Source organism: Gymnoscopelus braueri (assembly GCF_963280865.1).
Source record: "Gymnoscopelus braueri genome assembly, chromosome: 3".
NCBI classification, from domain to species: Eukaryota; Metazoa; Chordata; class Actinopteri; order Myctophiformes; family Myctophidae; genus Gymnoscopelus; species Gymnoscopelus braueri.
In genome coordinates this window covers 30,877,036-30,895,139 of record NC_137612.1, presented here as the reverse complement: position 1 = coordinate 30,895,139, position 18,104 = coordinate 30,877,036, and the positions used below count along the sequence as shown (strand labels likewise).

The following is an 18,104-nucleotide window of genomic DNA, read 5'->3' as shown; positions in this document are numbered from 1 at the left end:
TGTTGTGGAAGTGTTGGAAGAACCTCTTGAAGGGTTAATAGTTCTCAGTGCTTTCCTCTTTTAATAGTGCATTGCGTGTTTGATTGGCACTGGACTGGACACTTGAGTAGCAGTACGTGATGAACACAGGGGTTGTGTAGGCTTATCTCTGACCTTTGTTCAGTGCCAGAACATGCCAGTGAGATTTGTACCAGGATGGCAATTCACTCCTAAAAAGCAAAGGTTATGGACTACAGTGAACTGTCTGTTTAGTTGCATAAATCAAAACAAGCCTAGCAAGTTAGGGTTTTATTTAACTATGAAGCAATGTATTCTATTTTAGTCAGCCTGTTAGAGTTTCTGAGCACACCTCTTCATGAGAGGTTCATTAACCACCTGCTGTTCTGCAAGGTACTTTTGTACTCCTTAAATTTTTTATTCATTACACTCATAATTCTCTACATTTGTTCTGTATCCAACCTTTTTATCTTGAGCAACTCTCCCTACGCGATGGAAGGAAAGAACTCATTGTTAGAGTGTGCGCTGCCTGCTTTACAATCTAAAAACCCTTTGTCTCGCTCTGTGCTGGCAAATGAGTCTGGACAACCTCTAAACAAAAACTGTCAGACTCTGTTTAAGTTAATTGGGCAGTGCAGGGATTTGGCAGGCTGACTGAAACATCTTCTACATAAATCCTCGTTCTCATTTCGACCTGTTATTATAAGACAGAGACAGAGAAGTTATTCTGCCAATATATGCTATATATATTTTACAGGGGAATTGGCATTCCAGGGAAATTGAAAGGGGAGTTTTTGCTTGTTTTCACTGTCCCCCAGGCAATTCTATAGAATCAACGCTAGAGGGCAATGCAAGCCAGACATGAGCCCCACACCACACACCCACGCATGCACACGCGTACAAACGAGCACGCACACACGCATGCGCACACACACACACACACCCGCGAACAGCCTTATTCCATGCAGTGCGTGTGTATATATATACATACATATATATATATATATATATATATATATATATATATATATATATATATATATATATATATATATACATACATACACACTTGTGATAGAGAAGGGCTAAATAAACTGTAATCGAAAGTGTGCACTCACGCTTCCTCACTCACGCTTGCACACACACACACACACACACACACACACACACACACACACACACACACACACACACACACACACACACACACTCACACAGTGTTTTCAGTGGCCTTTTCCGAAAGTGTTAGAATTCAATTTAAGTAGGGTCCTGTAACGGATTTGTTTTCCTGCAAAATGGAGGAACCTGTGAACCATAATATATTGATGCCATTACACTTTGTTTTCTTGTTCTTGTTTTTGTTTTCTTTGACATGAGAGATCACATTAGTAATGGTTTGAAAGGACAGTTACTGCAGTGCAGCATTGACAGCAATGATTGCAGAAGTTGTATGAATTCACTACACAACAGCTGTAGCATTGATGCCCTCTAGTGGTCAAATGTAACCTTTTTATTTATGGAGCGATTTGATTATGGAGCTATTTTCCAATGTTTGCACTGTGTGTGTGTGTGTGTGTGTGTGTGTGTGTGTGTGTGTGTGTGTGTGTGTGTGTGTGTGTGTGTGTGTGTGTGTGTGTGTGTGTGTGTGTGTGTGTGTGTGTGTGTGTGTGTGTGTGTGTGTGTGTGTGTGTGTGTGGGGTCTAGGTCCTATTAGTAGCATCCTGGTTAATAAATATGGGAGTCGCGCTGTTATGATGATGGGAGGATGCCTGTGTGGAACAGGCCTCGTTGCTGCCTCTTTCTGCAACTCTATTCAACAACTATACTTCTGTATCGGAGTGGTGGGAGGTACGTCGTGAATAATTTTCATACTTTTCGTGGTTCACTCATGGTTTATTGATCTCTGTCACCATCTAGTGCCCTATTAAAGAATATAACTGTTACAGAATGAGATATTATGTATTTATATATTATAACTGAAGATGTGTTATTGTCAATACAAATATACAGCTAACTTTTCCATTGATCTCTTTGTCTATTTTGTAGGTCTAGGATTGGCATTCAATCTTAACCCTGCCCTCACAATGATTGGAAAGTACTTCTACCATAAACGGCCCATAGCTAATGGAATTGCCATGGCTGGAAGCCCTGTCTTTCTTTCCACATTGGCTCCTTTAAACACCTGGTTCTTCGACCAGTTTGGTTGGAGGGGGAGCTTTCTCATCCTAGGAGGGTTGCTTCTAAATTGCTGCGTTGCTGGTGCCCTGATGCGACCAATAGGACCAAAGCCTGTGCCACCTGTCCAAACTACAGAGAGGAGGACTGTGTCACAGGTCATGAACAGCTTCATTGACTTCAGTCTGTTCAAACACCGTGGCTGTATATCCTGGGTAATTTTATCCTGTTCTTCGGCCTATTTGCGCCCCTGGTGTTCCTCAGTAATTTTGCAAAGAATTTACACATCCCCAAAGAGAAGGCAGCTTTCCTACTTTCTGTGCTGGCTTTTGTTGACATGGTTGCCCGGCCCTCCATGGGCATGATCGCCAACACCAAATGGGTCCGCGCCAGAATCCAGTATTACTTTGCTGCTTCTATCTTGTTGAACGGCGTGTGCCATGTATTTGCCCCTTTATCAGTGACTTACACAGGCTTTGTCATCTACGCTATGTTCTTTGGCTTTGCCTTTGGCTGGGCAAGTGCAGTACTGTTTGAGACCTTGATGGACCTGGTGGGGACGCAACGCTTCTCCAGTGCTGTTGGACTAGTCACAATTGTGGAGTGTGGTCCTGTATTGCTGGGGCCTCCTTTACTTGGTGAGTGTATTGTTATTAATGGGATTGAACATGTATCTATCTATCTATCTGAAATACAACAGTATTTTTATGATATTTGTTACATGACTGACAATGATAAAATGATAGTAATAGCCTACATCTCTTTTGATCTCCACAGGGAAGTTCAAGGACGTCTATGATAGTTACACGTACACCTACCAGGGCTGTGGAATCATCCTCATCGTTGCCAGTGTGTTCCTGTTTGCAGGAATGGGACTCAACTATCGGCTTCTGGACAAAGAGAGAAAAGAGGAGGAGAGGATGGCCAAGGTGAAAGGCAGAGGAGAGGGGTCCAGTAAGGGCAGTGCTGCCAGAGAGGTGGCAGAGGTTAAGGCTGCAGAAGACACAGTCTAACTCAGTGCTTTACTGTGTACTGTTGCCAATTAGATATGATATATGAATAGTATGAAATATTGATGCTTGTCTTCAGCAGTATTCAGGAAAACATTGTAATGCACATTTTATGCTACTGTTTGATGCTGCAGTATCAGATGCCCCTGCAATATATTGATGTACTTCAAACAATTACAATATAATTGATGTACTTCAAACAATTGCAGTCTATGACCTTTTTTGAAAGTTAATGCATTTGTGAAAGCACTTGATCACAGTATTTGGTTTGCTTGTTTTTTTTAATCTCTCTCCCTCTAACCCCCCCTCCCTCTTCTGGGACACTTTTGTAAAAAGAAAATGTACATAAATAAAAGTATTTGAAAGGACCAAGTGGCACTAATAACTCCCAGAATATCTTCCTGAAGGTTATTCTTATACTTTGTTTGCATATCCCATTAATAAACATGCTGGGCCTTGGGTCCTGAAGGCCTATATTGTTTCAATATCACTGAACTATGGTCACAAATAAACTGAACATGTGAGCACTGACATTCATTGTACAGTGTATGTTTGTGTGTGTGTGTGTGTGTGTGTGTGTGTGTGTGTGTGTGTGTGTGTGTGTGTGTGTGTGTGTGTGTGTGTGTGTGTGTGTGTGTGTGTGTGTGTCGCAGTGAGAGAGAGAGAGAGAGAGAGAGATGGATGGATGGATGGATGGATACATACAACTCTGCCTTATCCCATTACTATCTTACAATATAGTTCAGCCCTATTTAAACATTGGCTATTTGTCGCGATGCCACGAGTTGTGAGCTTGTAGATAGATCTGCTATTTTCAAAAGATTTTTATGCGTTTTAGACATAATATGCAACTTGTGAAACTGGACACATTACTTTTGGTACTTTAAGTATATTTTTATGCCAATACTTTTGTACTTTTACTCAAGTTATTTTGAATACTGGACTTTAATAAAGTATTTAAAAAAAACAAAGTATTAAAAAGTAGTAAAAAAAAATGTGGACGTATTTCCAATTTTCAGTACTTTTACTTCTACTCCACTAGCTTACATCTCAAAGGCAAATATAGTACTTTACTCCACTACAATTATTTGAAAACTTTAATTACTAGATTTTCATTATTATTACAAAACACACATTAACCACTTCACCCTATATATCTATTTCGGCCATTTTGTGAACCTGTGAAATGGAACATTCTGCATAATGAGTACTTTTAATTTTAGTACTTTAAGTATTTTGATGCCGATACTTAAGTACTTTTACTCAAGACATTTTTTAATACGGGACTTCTACTTGTAACAGAGTAGAGTATATCTACATTGCGGTATTGAAAATGTGAGTACTTTTTCCACCACTGCGCGAGGCGCATTTCAAAATCAACTTCTCGCGATGCGTCTGCGGTTCTGGTAATCAGCCTCCTCCCTGCGCTCGCGCTGCACCTGACCTAACTGCTGGCAGTCCGCCCGTTCATCGGATCAAAAACCCGCAAACTATCATTAATAACTATCCTTAACTCTAATTTAGCGTTTGTTTTGGAGTTATATTCCACTTGGCTGATTATTATGTCCTTTAAAGTTGTTGACTTGGGTTAAAGGTTAGCTATTTCGTCGTTGTTTTGTGTAACGTCACTATAAATGACTGATGAGATAATTTGACTGTTGATTTCTTTTTTTAATGCGTAGCTGCTAACTAGATTAACAGCTATAGCCGTCAGTTGTGTACGTTATTCTAACTGTTTAGATTAAAGCGATTTCAGTTTAATTTGACCAGAAAGCCTTACAATTTTAATTTAGTGTTAGTTTAAGGGGAGAGTGTAAGTATAAGCCTTGATTTATATCCGTCTGTTCGGCAAGCGACACCGTTGTAGTTGTAGCCTACTACGCAGTTTAATTATACCAATGGTTAAAACTCTTACGACTTTGTAGGAGTTTTGATGGTGTTGCTCGCCGCAAATAGCAGATTTACAAGCTCACAATGCTCTTTGTTGTGAACTGTTTCTTGTGTGTAGCTATTGCCATGTTGTTGTGTGTAGTGGTGGAAAGTACTGTACTTAATTACACATTTGAGGGATTTTTACTTTACTGGAGTATTTCCAATTTTCAGTACTTTCTTCTACTCTATTATTTATTTAAATCTAAGAGGCAGATATTGTACTTTTACTCCACTAAAATGTTTTGAAAACTTTAGTTACTTTGTAGATTTCGATTATTATTACAAAACATGCATTAGCCATGTCAGCCCTTTATACATTTCGGCCATTTGAAGGCTCTACAAGCTCACAATTGTGAGCCTGTAGATCTGCTATTTTCAAAATATTATTTATACATTTGAAAACATTGGTAACTTTTGGTACTTTAAGCACATTTCGATGCCAACACGTTCGTACTTTTACTCAAGTAAATTTAGAATTCAGAGTATTTCTACATTGCAGTATTGATACTTTTACTTAAGTAAAAAATGTGACTACTTTTTCCACCACTGTGTGTAGCTATTGCCATGTTGTGTGTATTGTCCTGTCCAGGATGGAGAAGGACAGGCCATTCAGCTTCACTCTGTTGGTGCCTCCCACGAATCCCAGGCTGAGCTCACCCAGGACAGGAGGACACCCAGTTCAACCTCAGGAACCTGTGGATGACTGTGGAGGGTTCAACCACAGACTGCAGCAGGCAAGTTTTCCTGGAGCCTGGAGGGTTTAATATACATTTATTCTCAGCCCTTTTCATTTCAAGGATCCCCATATAGATTAGGCCACTGGACCGACCCCCATTTCATACCAAATCCTCAGTGTTAATTTCACTCTGAGAGTGTACAAATCGGAACCAAATGGACCCTTACAGGTCCTTTTGTTTCCATTTGTGCACTCTCAGAGTTATAGACCCCCCCACCCCCAGGGTCCCATTTGGACTGCTGGTGGTCCCTGGACCCGACGTTGAGAAACAGTGGTTTAATACATCCCTATATCAATTCTAAAATACTGTTCTGTCAATGAGTGTAACGGCAAGGTAAGCCAAACTAGTTACTAGGAACATATGAGTTAGTCTATGAAGGTAAATCATTAATACCAATAATAATACGTATTTTTTCCCCCCATAGAGCTACAATAGATGTAAACCCCAGGAACCTGTGGATGACTGTGGAGGGTTCATGCAAACATTGCAGCAGGCATGTTCTCCTGAAGGGTCTAATACATCATACATAAATGATATAATACTGTACTCTAAATAAATGAGTGTAACAGCAAGGTTAGCCAAATCAGTTACCAGAGTAGGAGTATTAATCTATGGTACGGTAAATTATTAATACTACTATTATGTTTTCCCACTAGAGCTACAGTAAATGTGTTGACAAAGAGCGTGCTTCTTCTCAGAGTCTGGTTCTTCCCAATTCAAGCATGGCTTTGCCAACTAAACCTACCAGAACAGGTACTGTATCTTTAATTTTGCACTACACAACATTTAATTTCAACATTTCATCTACCATTATAAAATACTGCACATTTTTTTATTATCATGGTTTATTCTGTTTTCTTTAAAAGATGTTCCCAAGATGAGAGTTGTTCCGGCTATGGAAAAAGAGGTGGTAAGAAATGTGGAACAAGTATGAACTAGGCCATTACAACAACTGTACCCCCCTATTTGTTTGTTCATAATCCTACTTGTGTAATATTTCCCAGGATAATAGCAACCCTGGACAGCTGTATTCCAAGGCATTTGAAGAAGTTGAGAAAATAAAGTCTTGGAAAGTCAAGGTTGATGCTGAGACCATGCAAAAAGAGAGGAAACTGCAAGAAAACAAAAGAACTATTGAAAACCAGCGAAAAGCTATTCATGAATTATAGGTCTGTGCATTCAATAATATGACATGCCTATTATTGTTTTTAATATATCAATGGATAATTAAGGAAAAAATCTTCAGTTTTAGTTCACCCCCCTTTGGCGTGGTTGCATGTCAACTGCATTGCTGTACTATGTTGCTCTTTCTGAAATGTACAGTTTGGAAGTGAAAGTCTCAGCATAAAGTTGGAGGAACAGCTCACCGAAGACGAGGATTTGAGGAACAAGTATATTTTCAAATTTTTGTTTAGTTTTGTTTAAAAGAAAAATCTATATTTAACTGTTGGCTCAGTACAAGCTCATTCAACTTTAAATACTTGATTTATGGTGTGGATTCTCTATGCAGGAATAATGTTACACGAAACTTGTGTAATATACTGAAGGATACCTGCCATAATCTCTTTCTTCAAAATAACGAGAATATTCAGGTAAACATTTCTAGGATATTAAAACCAGACGTAAGTGACTACAAATACATTACAAAGTTGGTTGTAATAATAAAACTACTTCCTATAGAGAATGATTGCTGGATTTGAGGACCTTCGCGTTCAAGCAGAAGCTGATCAACATCAAATGCAGAAAGGTACTTATTTAGTGAATGCTTTGCAGGCTTTCCCACACTCTGGAAACCACAGAAACTTGAAGACTCCTTCTTACAACCATGAAAATCAAATGCATATTAAATTGAAATTATAAATGTGTCCATGGAAATAGTATTGATAGTGTCATGTCAAGGAAAATTATGTGTTGTAAATTTGACTATAATTTGCTGAAGACAAATTATTATTTTACTAATTATATTGGTATTTTTCAGTTAAAGAGGCTCTACTGCAATATATATGCGATAATTTTGAGCAAGAATATAACATGAAACATGAAGAGGTTAGTAAAAAGAAGGAAAAAAATATAATTTTAACAGTGCCTATGACCATCGGATAATGAGACTAGTTAAATAATGGGGATACACTCCTTCACAGGCTGCAGTACTTCAAATTAAGTTGAAGGATAAGGAGACTGAACTCCAACAAGTCTCTGTTAAACTTCATGACACCAAGGAGAGTTGCAAACAACTGCAAGCGTCAGCAAGTAAGATTGATATTTCAAGATAATGAGCTGCTATTAACCACTTTAACCCTATATACTACTGACTTTTTTATACTCTTAATTGAAAATAGCCGATGTAAAAGCTCACAACACATCCAATTTCAACGCTTTGTGAGCTTGTAGATCGGCTCTTTTTGCAGAATGTTAGACTATTTTTGCCAAATGTTCACCTATCATGACATAACTAAAATAGAGTTGCTAGGGTTCAAGTGGTTAAATAAAAATGCAATAGTATCATGAAATAAATGGTGGCCACTAGAGAGTGCTATAATACTATACTGTATATAATACTATACTTTAGACTCTACTAACTTGTAAGAATTAAAACATCTTCCCAGCATGACCCAAACTACTAAAACACTATAGAAAGATATGATGGATCATATTAATTATTATTTACTAACCACCTTACAGACGAACACAATGAACTTCTGCAATGCTCAAAAAAGGAACATGACTCGCTTCTTCTAAAACTAAAACATGCAGAACAGCGTGTTAAAGAAACAGAGGTAAGTCATGTTATGTCTTAAGCACTGAATTACAAATAAGTTGTATGGCGCACTAACGTTGGTCTTTCTCAAAAGGAAAATCTGATTGCTATCGCCAGAGCGCTGGAACAGAACAAAGAGGAATCTGCTGATATTATTTTCAGAAAAGACTCTAGCTTGATGGAACTCAACAAAGTCAAAGATGAACTAGAAGATAAGCTGATTGAGATTCAAGCCACTGCCCAGGAGTTGCAGAACTCACTAACACTTGAAAAAGAAAGGTATGATTGTACTGCACAGACAGTTGTCAATATACGTTACGCTTGTGTAAACAAGGATTAACACTGTTAATTACATACCGTATATTTTTGTTATTTCAAGGGCCATGGAGCTTGAGGTTCAACTCGCAACAATCAGCAAGGAGCTAGAAAACAAAACTGTAGCTCTGGGTAAGCCGCATTTAGTGAAATGCGTTGATTTTCCATTGATGTTCTCTACCTGTGAAATTAAGAGAAAATATTTGATCCATTAGGAAAAATCCTGGCGCAATGTGAACAGAAAAATGGGCAGATCAAAATCGTTGAGGATGAACTGGTAAAGATTTGCTAGTGTGCTTAGCTCCTACAGCATTTCACATAATATGTGTTAGTTGGCTGAAGACTAAATTTAATTGTTTTTAGATCTTAAAAACAAAATCCATTGCATCTCTGATGGAGAAGATTGAAGTTATTGAGATCAGACTAGAAGAACTCAAAGCTGAGCTTTCAAGGAAGAATGAAGAAGCCAAGCTTATCCAGGTAATGCAAATGCACACCTCATCTCAGAATTAATAATAATAATTGTCTGAAGTTGTTTTGAAATGTCTGTTATTTAATTTCAGTTAGTGTTGTAATTCAATACTAGTAATTGATGTATTTTTCTTGCCACACAGAATAAAGTTGTAATGTTGTCTGCTGAGAAAATTCAGCTGGAGAAGGCTTGTGAGGAGGTGGAAAACACGCACAGTGATTTAAAGGAGAAGACTAACATGGCTGAGGTTTGGTTTGACCACATTTAACAAAATTCTCTCCATACTTTCATTAGATTAGATACTGTACCGTGCGCCAGCAACACAGGAGCGAACAATTGGGGATAAACAACTTGCTTATTCAACTATGTGAATCATAGCATTATACAGTATGCAGAACATGCTAGATCATTCCTTTTATAGATTTGTTCACAATGTGAATGATTCTGTTAGAAAATAAAGTCAATCAGAGTCTGGTTTTAAAATGCAGAATTTGAGTGAATAATCCATGCATAGTGCTGGATTTATTTCACAGAAGTTCTTTCTATGATTGCTGCCAATTAAAGATGGCTGTTCCAAACTTTAACATTAACTAGAGCCATTACCACCTAATGTTCTTGGTATGTTTCCTACTTGCAGATAAAACTACAGGAAATGGATGGCAGGTTATCTGTTGAACTGAAGAGAAATGAAGCCACCATGCTTGAGATGAAACAACTGAAGCAACATAATGCTACATGAGTGAGTACAGTATATATTGTACATATACAGTCTCACATTGGATGATACATTTCATTATGATATGTTCATTGAATATTTCGGTAATGTCTTGTCCAGGGCAAAGTATAAAGAACTATTATCAGGATTTAACGAACTGCAACTGAGAGGGATACCATTCAGGAGCAGGTTGAGAGTGGATCATCTGAAGTAAAGACTCTTGAGGCTAAGCTGAAAGTGTGTAAACAAGTTCAATATGCCTGTGTATATCATAAATATCTATTGTTCTTAAAAAAAAAAATGTTGACAAAATGCAAATTTAATGACAAAATATAAACTTATTTAACCGATCAGACGAGCAAGGAAAAGGGTATGAACCTCACCAAGGAAATGAAAAGACTGGAAGAGGAGAACCACTGTTTACGGTTAGTTTGTAAGTTTGACCCATACATTTAATTACCTGGCATTATGTATTCTGTCCAGTTATGCTTAGAGACTTTGAATACTGTTGTAATTTTAAGTTGTTTCATTCAATAGAGAGGATGTCATCTCACTGAACACCAGAATTGAAGTGTCAAGAAACTGAGAACTTGCAAAGGAACACTACAGAAAATGTAAGAATGATTGTCAACTGTCCTTAAACAAATGTATCGGTGCTGCCGGGCAGAAACCTTGTATCTCCATATTTCAACTTTTGATGTTCATCCATAAATGAATGCCCTACTTCGTCGTACAACAGTGTCATGCAAAAGTAGCAAAAATAGTTGATCTACAAGCTCACAACGTGTCAAGCTTGTAGATCGGCTATTTTCGCTGTCCGAAACACATTGGAATCGGTTAAGTGTGTCTGTGGGTTTTACAAATATTGGAATATAAATAATAACTACATTTGGAATCCATTTTAACACAGGTTTTTTTTTTTTTTTCCTGAAAAGTAACAGTTTTGGATATAGGAGTTTCCCACATGACAGTGACAATATGATTATTACTATCTTAAGAAACACAAAATTCCATGGAAGGTCTGTCAGTATTGGTGATATCTTGATTCTTTAAAATTTTGTCTCATTTCTAGTGTGAAGATTTGCAAAAGGAATTTAAAAAAAAAGAAAAGCAGATCAAAGCAGTTGAGTCAAAGGTAAGAACGTTTGGAGTAATACTTATACTGTAGCTATTATTATTGTACTGTTTTTCAGGAATAATCAAAATACTTTGACTTTCAGCTTTCCATCTTCAAGACCAAATTTGAGGCTAAATCCAATGAATATGAGGAATGCCACAAAGAGGTTTGTAGTGGATATGAAAATACATTCAGATACTTAATTGCTAGTTCATTTATTTATCTTGTTTGTTTTCAGAATAAAATGCTTAAGAAGCAAGTGTCAAAAGAGATTTCGAAATCCAGTCACCTTCAAGATGAGGTATGTTATGAGCCCCGTGATGCTAGTCAATAAATCGCTGAACCTTCCTCTCTTCCCACAATGTAATGTAAATGTGGGCTTTTCTTTTGATTATAGATCAGCAATCTAAAAGAAGAGACCCTTAATCTTAAAAGCCTGAATGAGGAAGAACAACAAAAATTGGTTGAAGATCTCTCATCCAAATCATCCTTTGCAGAGGAGCTTAAGAACAAGGTTGTTCTTGAAATGTAGTTTTATGGGTTTGATAGTTTCTATTGTGTAGAAAAAGAAAAATCATACATATTCTCCTTGTGTAGGTGCAAAACCTCAGACTTGCAGCCACAGAAGCCATTAAGAATAAGGAGGACACTGAACTCAGGTGTCAGAACAAAATAGCTGATATGGTTGCACTGATGGAAAAACACAAGGTGCGGTCAAGTTAATTTCTGTATTGGCCATCTTTGTCTTGTGTAGCTTAAATTCATCAAGCAATACTGTATGAGTATGAATTTTGTTTTGTTATTAGAGTCAGTATGACCGAATGGTTGAAGAGAAGGATGCAGAGCTTGAGGAAAAGAAGAGAAACGAGATGGAGAGTGTTGCCAGTAGGACATCACTGGTATGACGATGAAAATTTATAATGGATTAACCAAGAGTCATTACCAACAGTGTATTTCAACACTGATTTGTTCTTTATTGTTGTTGTTCAGGAGTTTGAGCTTTCACATACTAAGACCGAAAATGATAGTCTGAATACTCAGCTGAAGAAAGAGATGGCAGAGAAGGTAATTTTGGTTATTAGTCTACCCATGAGTGCAATATATTTGTTAAATCGTTCTAATTCATTCATATTTAAGACAATTAAGTTTGAGTGACACTCTTTTCCAATGAATGTTAGGAAAAACTGCGAAATCAGTTAAATCAACTTGAAAAAGAAATGTCATCACTGAAAATAAGTGAACAATCGTCCAAACAGGTACACTACACATAATATGATCCCAGCTAATAAAAACCTCAACATTATTCTAATATCTACTGCGCATTACCCACTCACCATTGTTACAAAATGTGAGTTGCTTAAAAAAAAGCATGATGTTCACAGACTCCTCAGGAACCTTCTCTAAAGAGACATGTGTTGGACTCATTAAAGACAAGAAAAACTCCCTCCCAGAGAAAATGGCAAATAAATGCTGCAAATCCAAAGGTGAATGTAAGTATGCTCTGTTTTGTTCAAGAGATGTTTTAGTAGATGGGTTTAGAAAATGGTGTAATTTCTACCTTCATTTGGGATGGAGATTTTTATGCAGGAAATGGCTTTGAATGCTCGAACGGTTCAACAATTTAACAGTTGAGTTCTGTACTGGTAACTTGTTTGACTAGTATTTTAACTGGCATTTATGGCTTTATGTTAAAGAATTCTGAGATCAACATTGTCAGAACCCCACTTGGGCATGCCACTAACTGGTTTGGAAATGTACCAAAGGTCAAGGTAAGAATTTGTTTGAGCGTCTTTATAGACCTCAATAATTTGTTGACTGTTCCCCAAATGAATATATAAACTCACAGAGCATACAATCATTTGGGGCTGTTATTAGTGCCATATCCAGCGTGTGAAATATAAATACCCTACAGCAACCAGTAGGTCCATTTAGCCATTTTGAAATCCATCTTGCAAATTATTTTGTCCATTTAGTGCCTTGCAATGTCTCCCTTTCGTTTCACATGCAAATACAGGTGGGGCCCAATAATAGCTAAAATAATAATGGAATAACACGTGGAAGCTCCAATAGAGCGTCGCAGTTCCCGCCCACTTCCTGTTTTTTTTGGTGCCGGAAGAAAAAACTCAATGCATTTTTCCATTGACATTTCCAAAAATATTTATATCTATTAATTTAAGCCTCGAATCAAGCCATCATGACATGACATGAATCATGACCATAAACGTTTGATTCTGTGATTTTTTTTTTGTTGAAAACGGCAAAACAAAGGGTATTTATTAAATATAGTATATCATATAATTAAATATAAAATAAAAAAAAATCACAGAAAAAAACGTTTTATGGTCATGATTCATGTCATGTCATGATGGCTTGATTCGAGGCTTAAATTAATAGATATAAATATTTTTGGAAATGTCAATGGAAAAATGCATTGAGTTTTTTCTTCCGGCACCAAAAAAAACAGGAAGTGGGCGGGAACTGCGACGCTCTATAGCTCTTTATGTGTTGCTCTACTCTTTTTTTATGTGCATAACATGGATAGTTTGTGACTGTATCATTGATTTAAATAAAGCAATGATCTTCAGATTGCTTTGATGTCGGTGTGTGCCGAAATAATAGAAAAAGTGTTAGGCTTTTCAATGTTGAGTAGTCTAAATAATTAGCAATTTTTTTTAGACCCCCTGTATGTTGCACTCTGGCCATAACCTGTATCATTCTGTATTGTCAAATGAGATAAATAATAATAATCATAATCATCATAATATGAGATAGATAGATAGTAAATAGACCCGCTTTGTAAATCTTCTGTGTCTAAGGAAAGTGACAGTGAAGCCAGCAAGACCCCTTCTCAGGACACCACAAAGGATCTCCATCCTTTATATACACCAAAAAACATGGTAAAACCTTTTACAATTTGTGTGATATCTTGCCATTCAGTCCACCATCTGAAGCTGCATAACATGATTGATAATACTGTAGCTCAATTTAACATTGTCTACCTTTTATGTCAAATGAACTTCAGAATGCAGATATCAAAACACCATCTTGGAGCACCACTAGCAAGAGTGGTACGACACCAAAAATCAAGGTAGAATCTGACAATAAATAAAGAGACAATTCTCTGATGACAGAAAATGTTTACTCATTGTGTGGAGTTAAACAGCATGTGATCATAGTTTTTAGGATGTTTCTGTGTCATTGGAGCAAGTGGATGTATGAGAAACTTACCTGAGTGACCGGTACTGTAGTCTGAATCGCTTCCTAGAGGCACGGAACACACACAAAAATATGTGTGTGTGTGTGTGTGTGTATATATATATATATATATATATATATATATATATATATATATATATATATATAAATAATGTGTGTGTATATATATATTATTATTTTTATAATATTAATTCTTATATATTAATATTTCTGAACTTCTAGTGTTAAACAAAACAAGTCAGCAAATTCTAATATGTAATATCAGCAAAGTGCCTCCAGAGTGATCAAGTGAGATTTGATGTCCTGTTTTCTTGAGAGGTCTCAATCTGTGAATTACTTTGCAGGCCTACAGAATAAGAACACCCCCATCAACTGAGAAATCCGCACCTTGGAAAAAGAGCATCCTGGAGCTTGACCCAAAGTCTGACAGCTCTGAACACGATACCCTGGTAAAGATAGTAATACTTCTATGACAGCAGATGTATTTTGTTTGGTTTATTATGCATTCAGATGAATTTCTGTGCAATCTTTTATTGGTGTGTTTTTAAGATTGCCTGTTCCTCTCCATGATAGGCTTTTGCACCTGAGCCAAGGTTATTTGCTCCACAGTCCAAGAAGGTAGTGTGATTTTGTTGATGTAATTTTTTTTAAATCAATTGTTATACCCATAATTGTAAAGAAGAAAGTCACTGGCATGTGTTGTGACTCACAGCTACTCATTCCTATTTCCAATAAAAAAGGGTATGTGTTTGTGTTTTTTGATTCAGAGCCCTGCCATTCATAAGTCACCAGGCAACTCCATGAAGCTGGCTGCAATGAAAAGGATGAGAGATGCTGGCTGGACTGCTGTCACTGGGACAGCTGACAGAAAGAAGAAGAAGATCACAGAAAAAATCTTTTCATAGGTGTTCGTGTCATCTTTTAAGATGTGACTTTTCAACTGAGTTAGTAGATCTCTCAGAAGTTCACTAGTGTTCCCTAGAAACTCAGTTAATTATATAGTGTATACAGTAGTTCATACTGTATATGGTGTGTGGTGATTTTAGGTTCACCTTAGTTTAGACTAAATCATTAGTTAAATGTGTTATGGAGTTTTTTATAATATATTTACTGTTGCCTAGTTGCTACCAATTTACCTTGTATTAATTCATTTCAAATGTGTGCTCAGTGCTGTTGCTGCATATGGTTGTTGTATTCCTTTTTCTTTACAGTTTGATATTGTTCATGGTTTCACTTTGTATGAAACAATTGTTTGTTATATTTGTATCTCTTTAATTTAATTTATGTAATTGTATTTACATTACATTTGAATTCAATGTGTTAAGATTTATTTGTCCTATATTAAAATATTGGACACAATATTGTACGCAATCTCACTTTATTCTCAACCATTATTAACCTGTAAAGTTAAAAGGTGAAATGACATGGTTCCATGATCTTTCCATGACATTGCTGAATAGAGAAGACACTTGATTGGTTAGCTAGCTAATAGTCGATGCCAGTGAAGCTTTTAATACATCCATGCAGTGAAAACATGTCATTTCAACACCTAGGATTCTTCTTCACTGAGGAACTCAAGGCGGAATTGAGATTGTTCTATGGTGGTGGTTGGTTGATTGTCATAGACTCCATGGCCATCATACAGTCCTCCAGAAATGACAAGAGTGTCATCTGCTGCAAAAAGATCTGCTGGAAATTTAAGTGCTCCTTAGCTAGTAATTACTAAGTTTGAATGATGAGCAGAATATTTAAATCCTTAGTTTCCTCAGTGTTGTAAAGAGATTAATGTAAGTACTGACATATGACATATCTGATTACATCTATGGAATATATACATTGATAATAATAAGAGAATTGTGATATTTGTTTCTGAACTGAAGAACCTGACCTGAGGGAAAACATTCATTTGGGGAAATTTAAAACCAGTGAATTTTTCTTTACGCATTAACCACTATAATAAGGAACTTATAAGCCTACCTTGTGTGGCTGTGTACATTTTCTCAGAGGTTGCATAGACAGTTGGAGAAATGAGTGTAGATTGGGGTGTAGTCCTAATCAGTCACAGTAGTATTTACTGCTGTGGTCATTGAAGATAACTCATCTGTTAAAGCAGTCCAAACCATAGAGTGACTGTATGACTCTGGGTGTTGAGGCTGTGTCCTTAGTGAGAGTGATAACTTCATGGATAGTAGCCTACTGGTGGTAAACGGAATTGTGCCTTCAGTCATATTTGAAATTACTATGGCAGAGAGAGTCAGATCATTTTTGACACGCCATTGAGTTACCACCAAGCCTGGAATTTCATCATTTTAGGGGCAAGGCCACTTGCCATTGGTGGTGTAAATTTTTGTGGGCACAAAGGCCAAATGCCAGGGCAGGAAGGCCATTAAATAAAACAAGATTTTAGTCCATTGAAATAATTAATTGAATTTAAGGGTTAAGGATGGGTAGGAGGATTTAAATGTAGACTATCTGCAGTGAAATAAATAAAATATGGTATTTACAATCAGATCCATGCTCAACCCTGCACCAATCAAAGTTACTGGATTGGTTTAAAGATGGGGACTCAGGGGAGTTAAGAATTCAGAATCTCAACAAAAGGCACTGGTGTCTACTGTCTACATGACAAGAAAGAGACACTGGTGTCTACATATTGACAAGAAAGAAACAGGAGAAAGTGGTACAGTCAGCTGGGGCATTAAGGCCCGTGTGGGATACACCTGGTCACAGATAGAAAAGAACGCCAGTGACCGAGAACTCTGGAGGTCCCTTTTCGAGGGCCTATACCCCAGTAGGGGTGTAAGGCTTAAGGAAGTAGTAAGAAAAAGAGCAAATTATCTTTGGTTAAAGAGCAAAATGTACCCTTACTTGTTCCTTCCCTCTAACATTTTAAACAGAATTATGTCTTCCTTATTATTATTCAATCTTGTACAATAAAAAGCAGTACCATAAACATGACTTTAGTTATTCTTGAAAAGTACAGTAGGTCAACAGCAAAGCATTTTCACAGGTACATCTCATTAGGTTTCTTTGGCAGATAGATAAGGATATATGTGGTAAAAAATGACCATGGTAGTTACAATGTACTGTATCTTACAAACTTCATATCTGTCAGATAAAGTCTTGAAAGACTTTGAAAGACCCTTTTTGAACAGTATAAAGATTTGGCTTCCTGGCACATTGGTAGGTAAAAGTGGGTGGACCATTTATTTTAAATCTTCTATTGTACAGTATGTTGCCAAGGGGCTGTGTTATCACCCTTTCTCTCTCTGACACAAAGCACTGCTGAATCAGTGAGATAGAAAGAGAGAGAGCATGTGTGTGTGTGTGTGTGTGTGTGTGTGTGTGTGTGTGTGTGTGTGTGTGTGTGTGTGTGTGTGTGTGTGTGTGTGTGTGTGTGTGTGTGTGTGTGTGTGTGTGTGTGTGTGTGTGTGTGTGTGTGTGTGTGTGTGCACGTGTGCGCGCACGTACGTACTGTCATTAAGTAAATTGTGCAGGAACAGAGAAAGTGTCAAAGAATTCATAACCTGTTGCCCCACCAACACAAAATGAAATATAATATTTTTGAACACAGATTTTGCATATTGGCAGCATTACTTAAAAAACATATACTGTACATATTTATTTCAACATAAATAGTTCCATTGAAGTGTTAAAAGT

General features: G+C 37.0%; 1 protein-coding gene and 1 pseudogene across 2 annotated transcripts; both read left to right on the top strand.

Moving 5' to 3' along the window:
• The first annotated feature begins 489 nt into the window (after positions 1 to 489).
• LOC308081890 (monocarboxylate transporter 1-like) lies at positions 490 to 3,185 on the top strand (annotated as a pseudogene). The gene is made up of 4 exons: positions 490 to 601; positions 1,702 to 1,845; positions 2,044 to 2,810; positions 2,950 to 3,185. The product of its transcript is annotated as a monocarboxylate transporter 1-like (transcript).
• A 1,386-nt stretch (positions 3,186 to 4,571) lies between these two features.
• LOC308081889 (synaptonemal complex protein 1-like) lies at positions 4,572 to 15,349 on the top strand (the record flags this gene model as incomplete). Its single annotated transcript, XM_080423506.1, is given in 23 exon segments — positions 4,572 to 4,588; positions 5,704 to 5,848; positions 6,856 to 7,017; positions 7,175 to 7,242; positions 7,362 to 7,443; positions 8,704 to 8,888; positions 8,989 to 9,056; positions 9,140 to 9,201; positions 9,288 to 9,404; positions 9,539 to 9,643; positions 10,684 to 10,725; positions 11,184 to 11,246; positions 11,332 to 11,394; positions 11,467 to 11,529; positions 11,626 to 11,742; positions 11,826 to 11,936; positions 12,035 to 12,127; positions 12,219 to 12,293; positions 14,045 to 14,125; positions 14,251 to 14,316; positions 14,789 to 14,893; positions 15,018 to 15,062; positions 15,212 to 15,349. Coding segments are annotated over 23 exon segments (2,073 nt in total).
• Between the last annotated feature and the right edge of the window lie 2,755 nt (positions 15,350 to 18,104).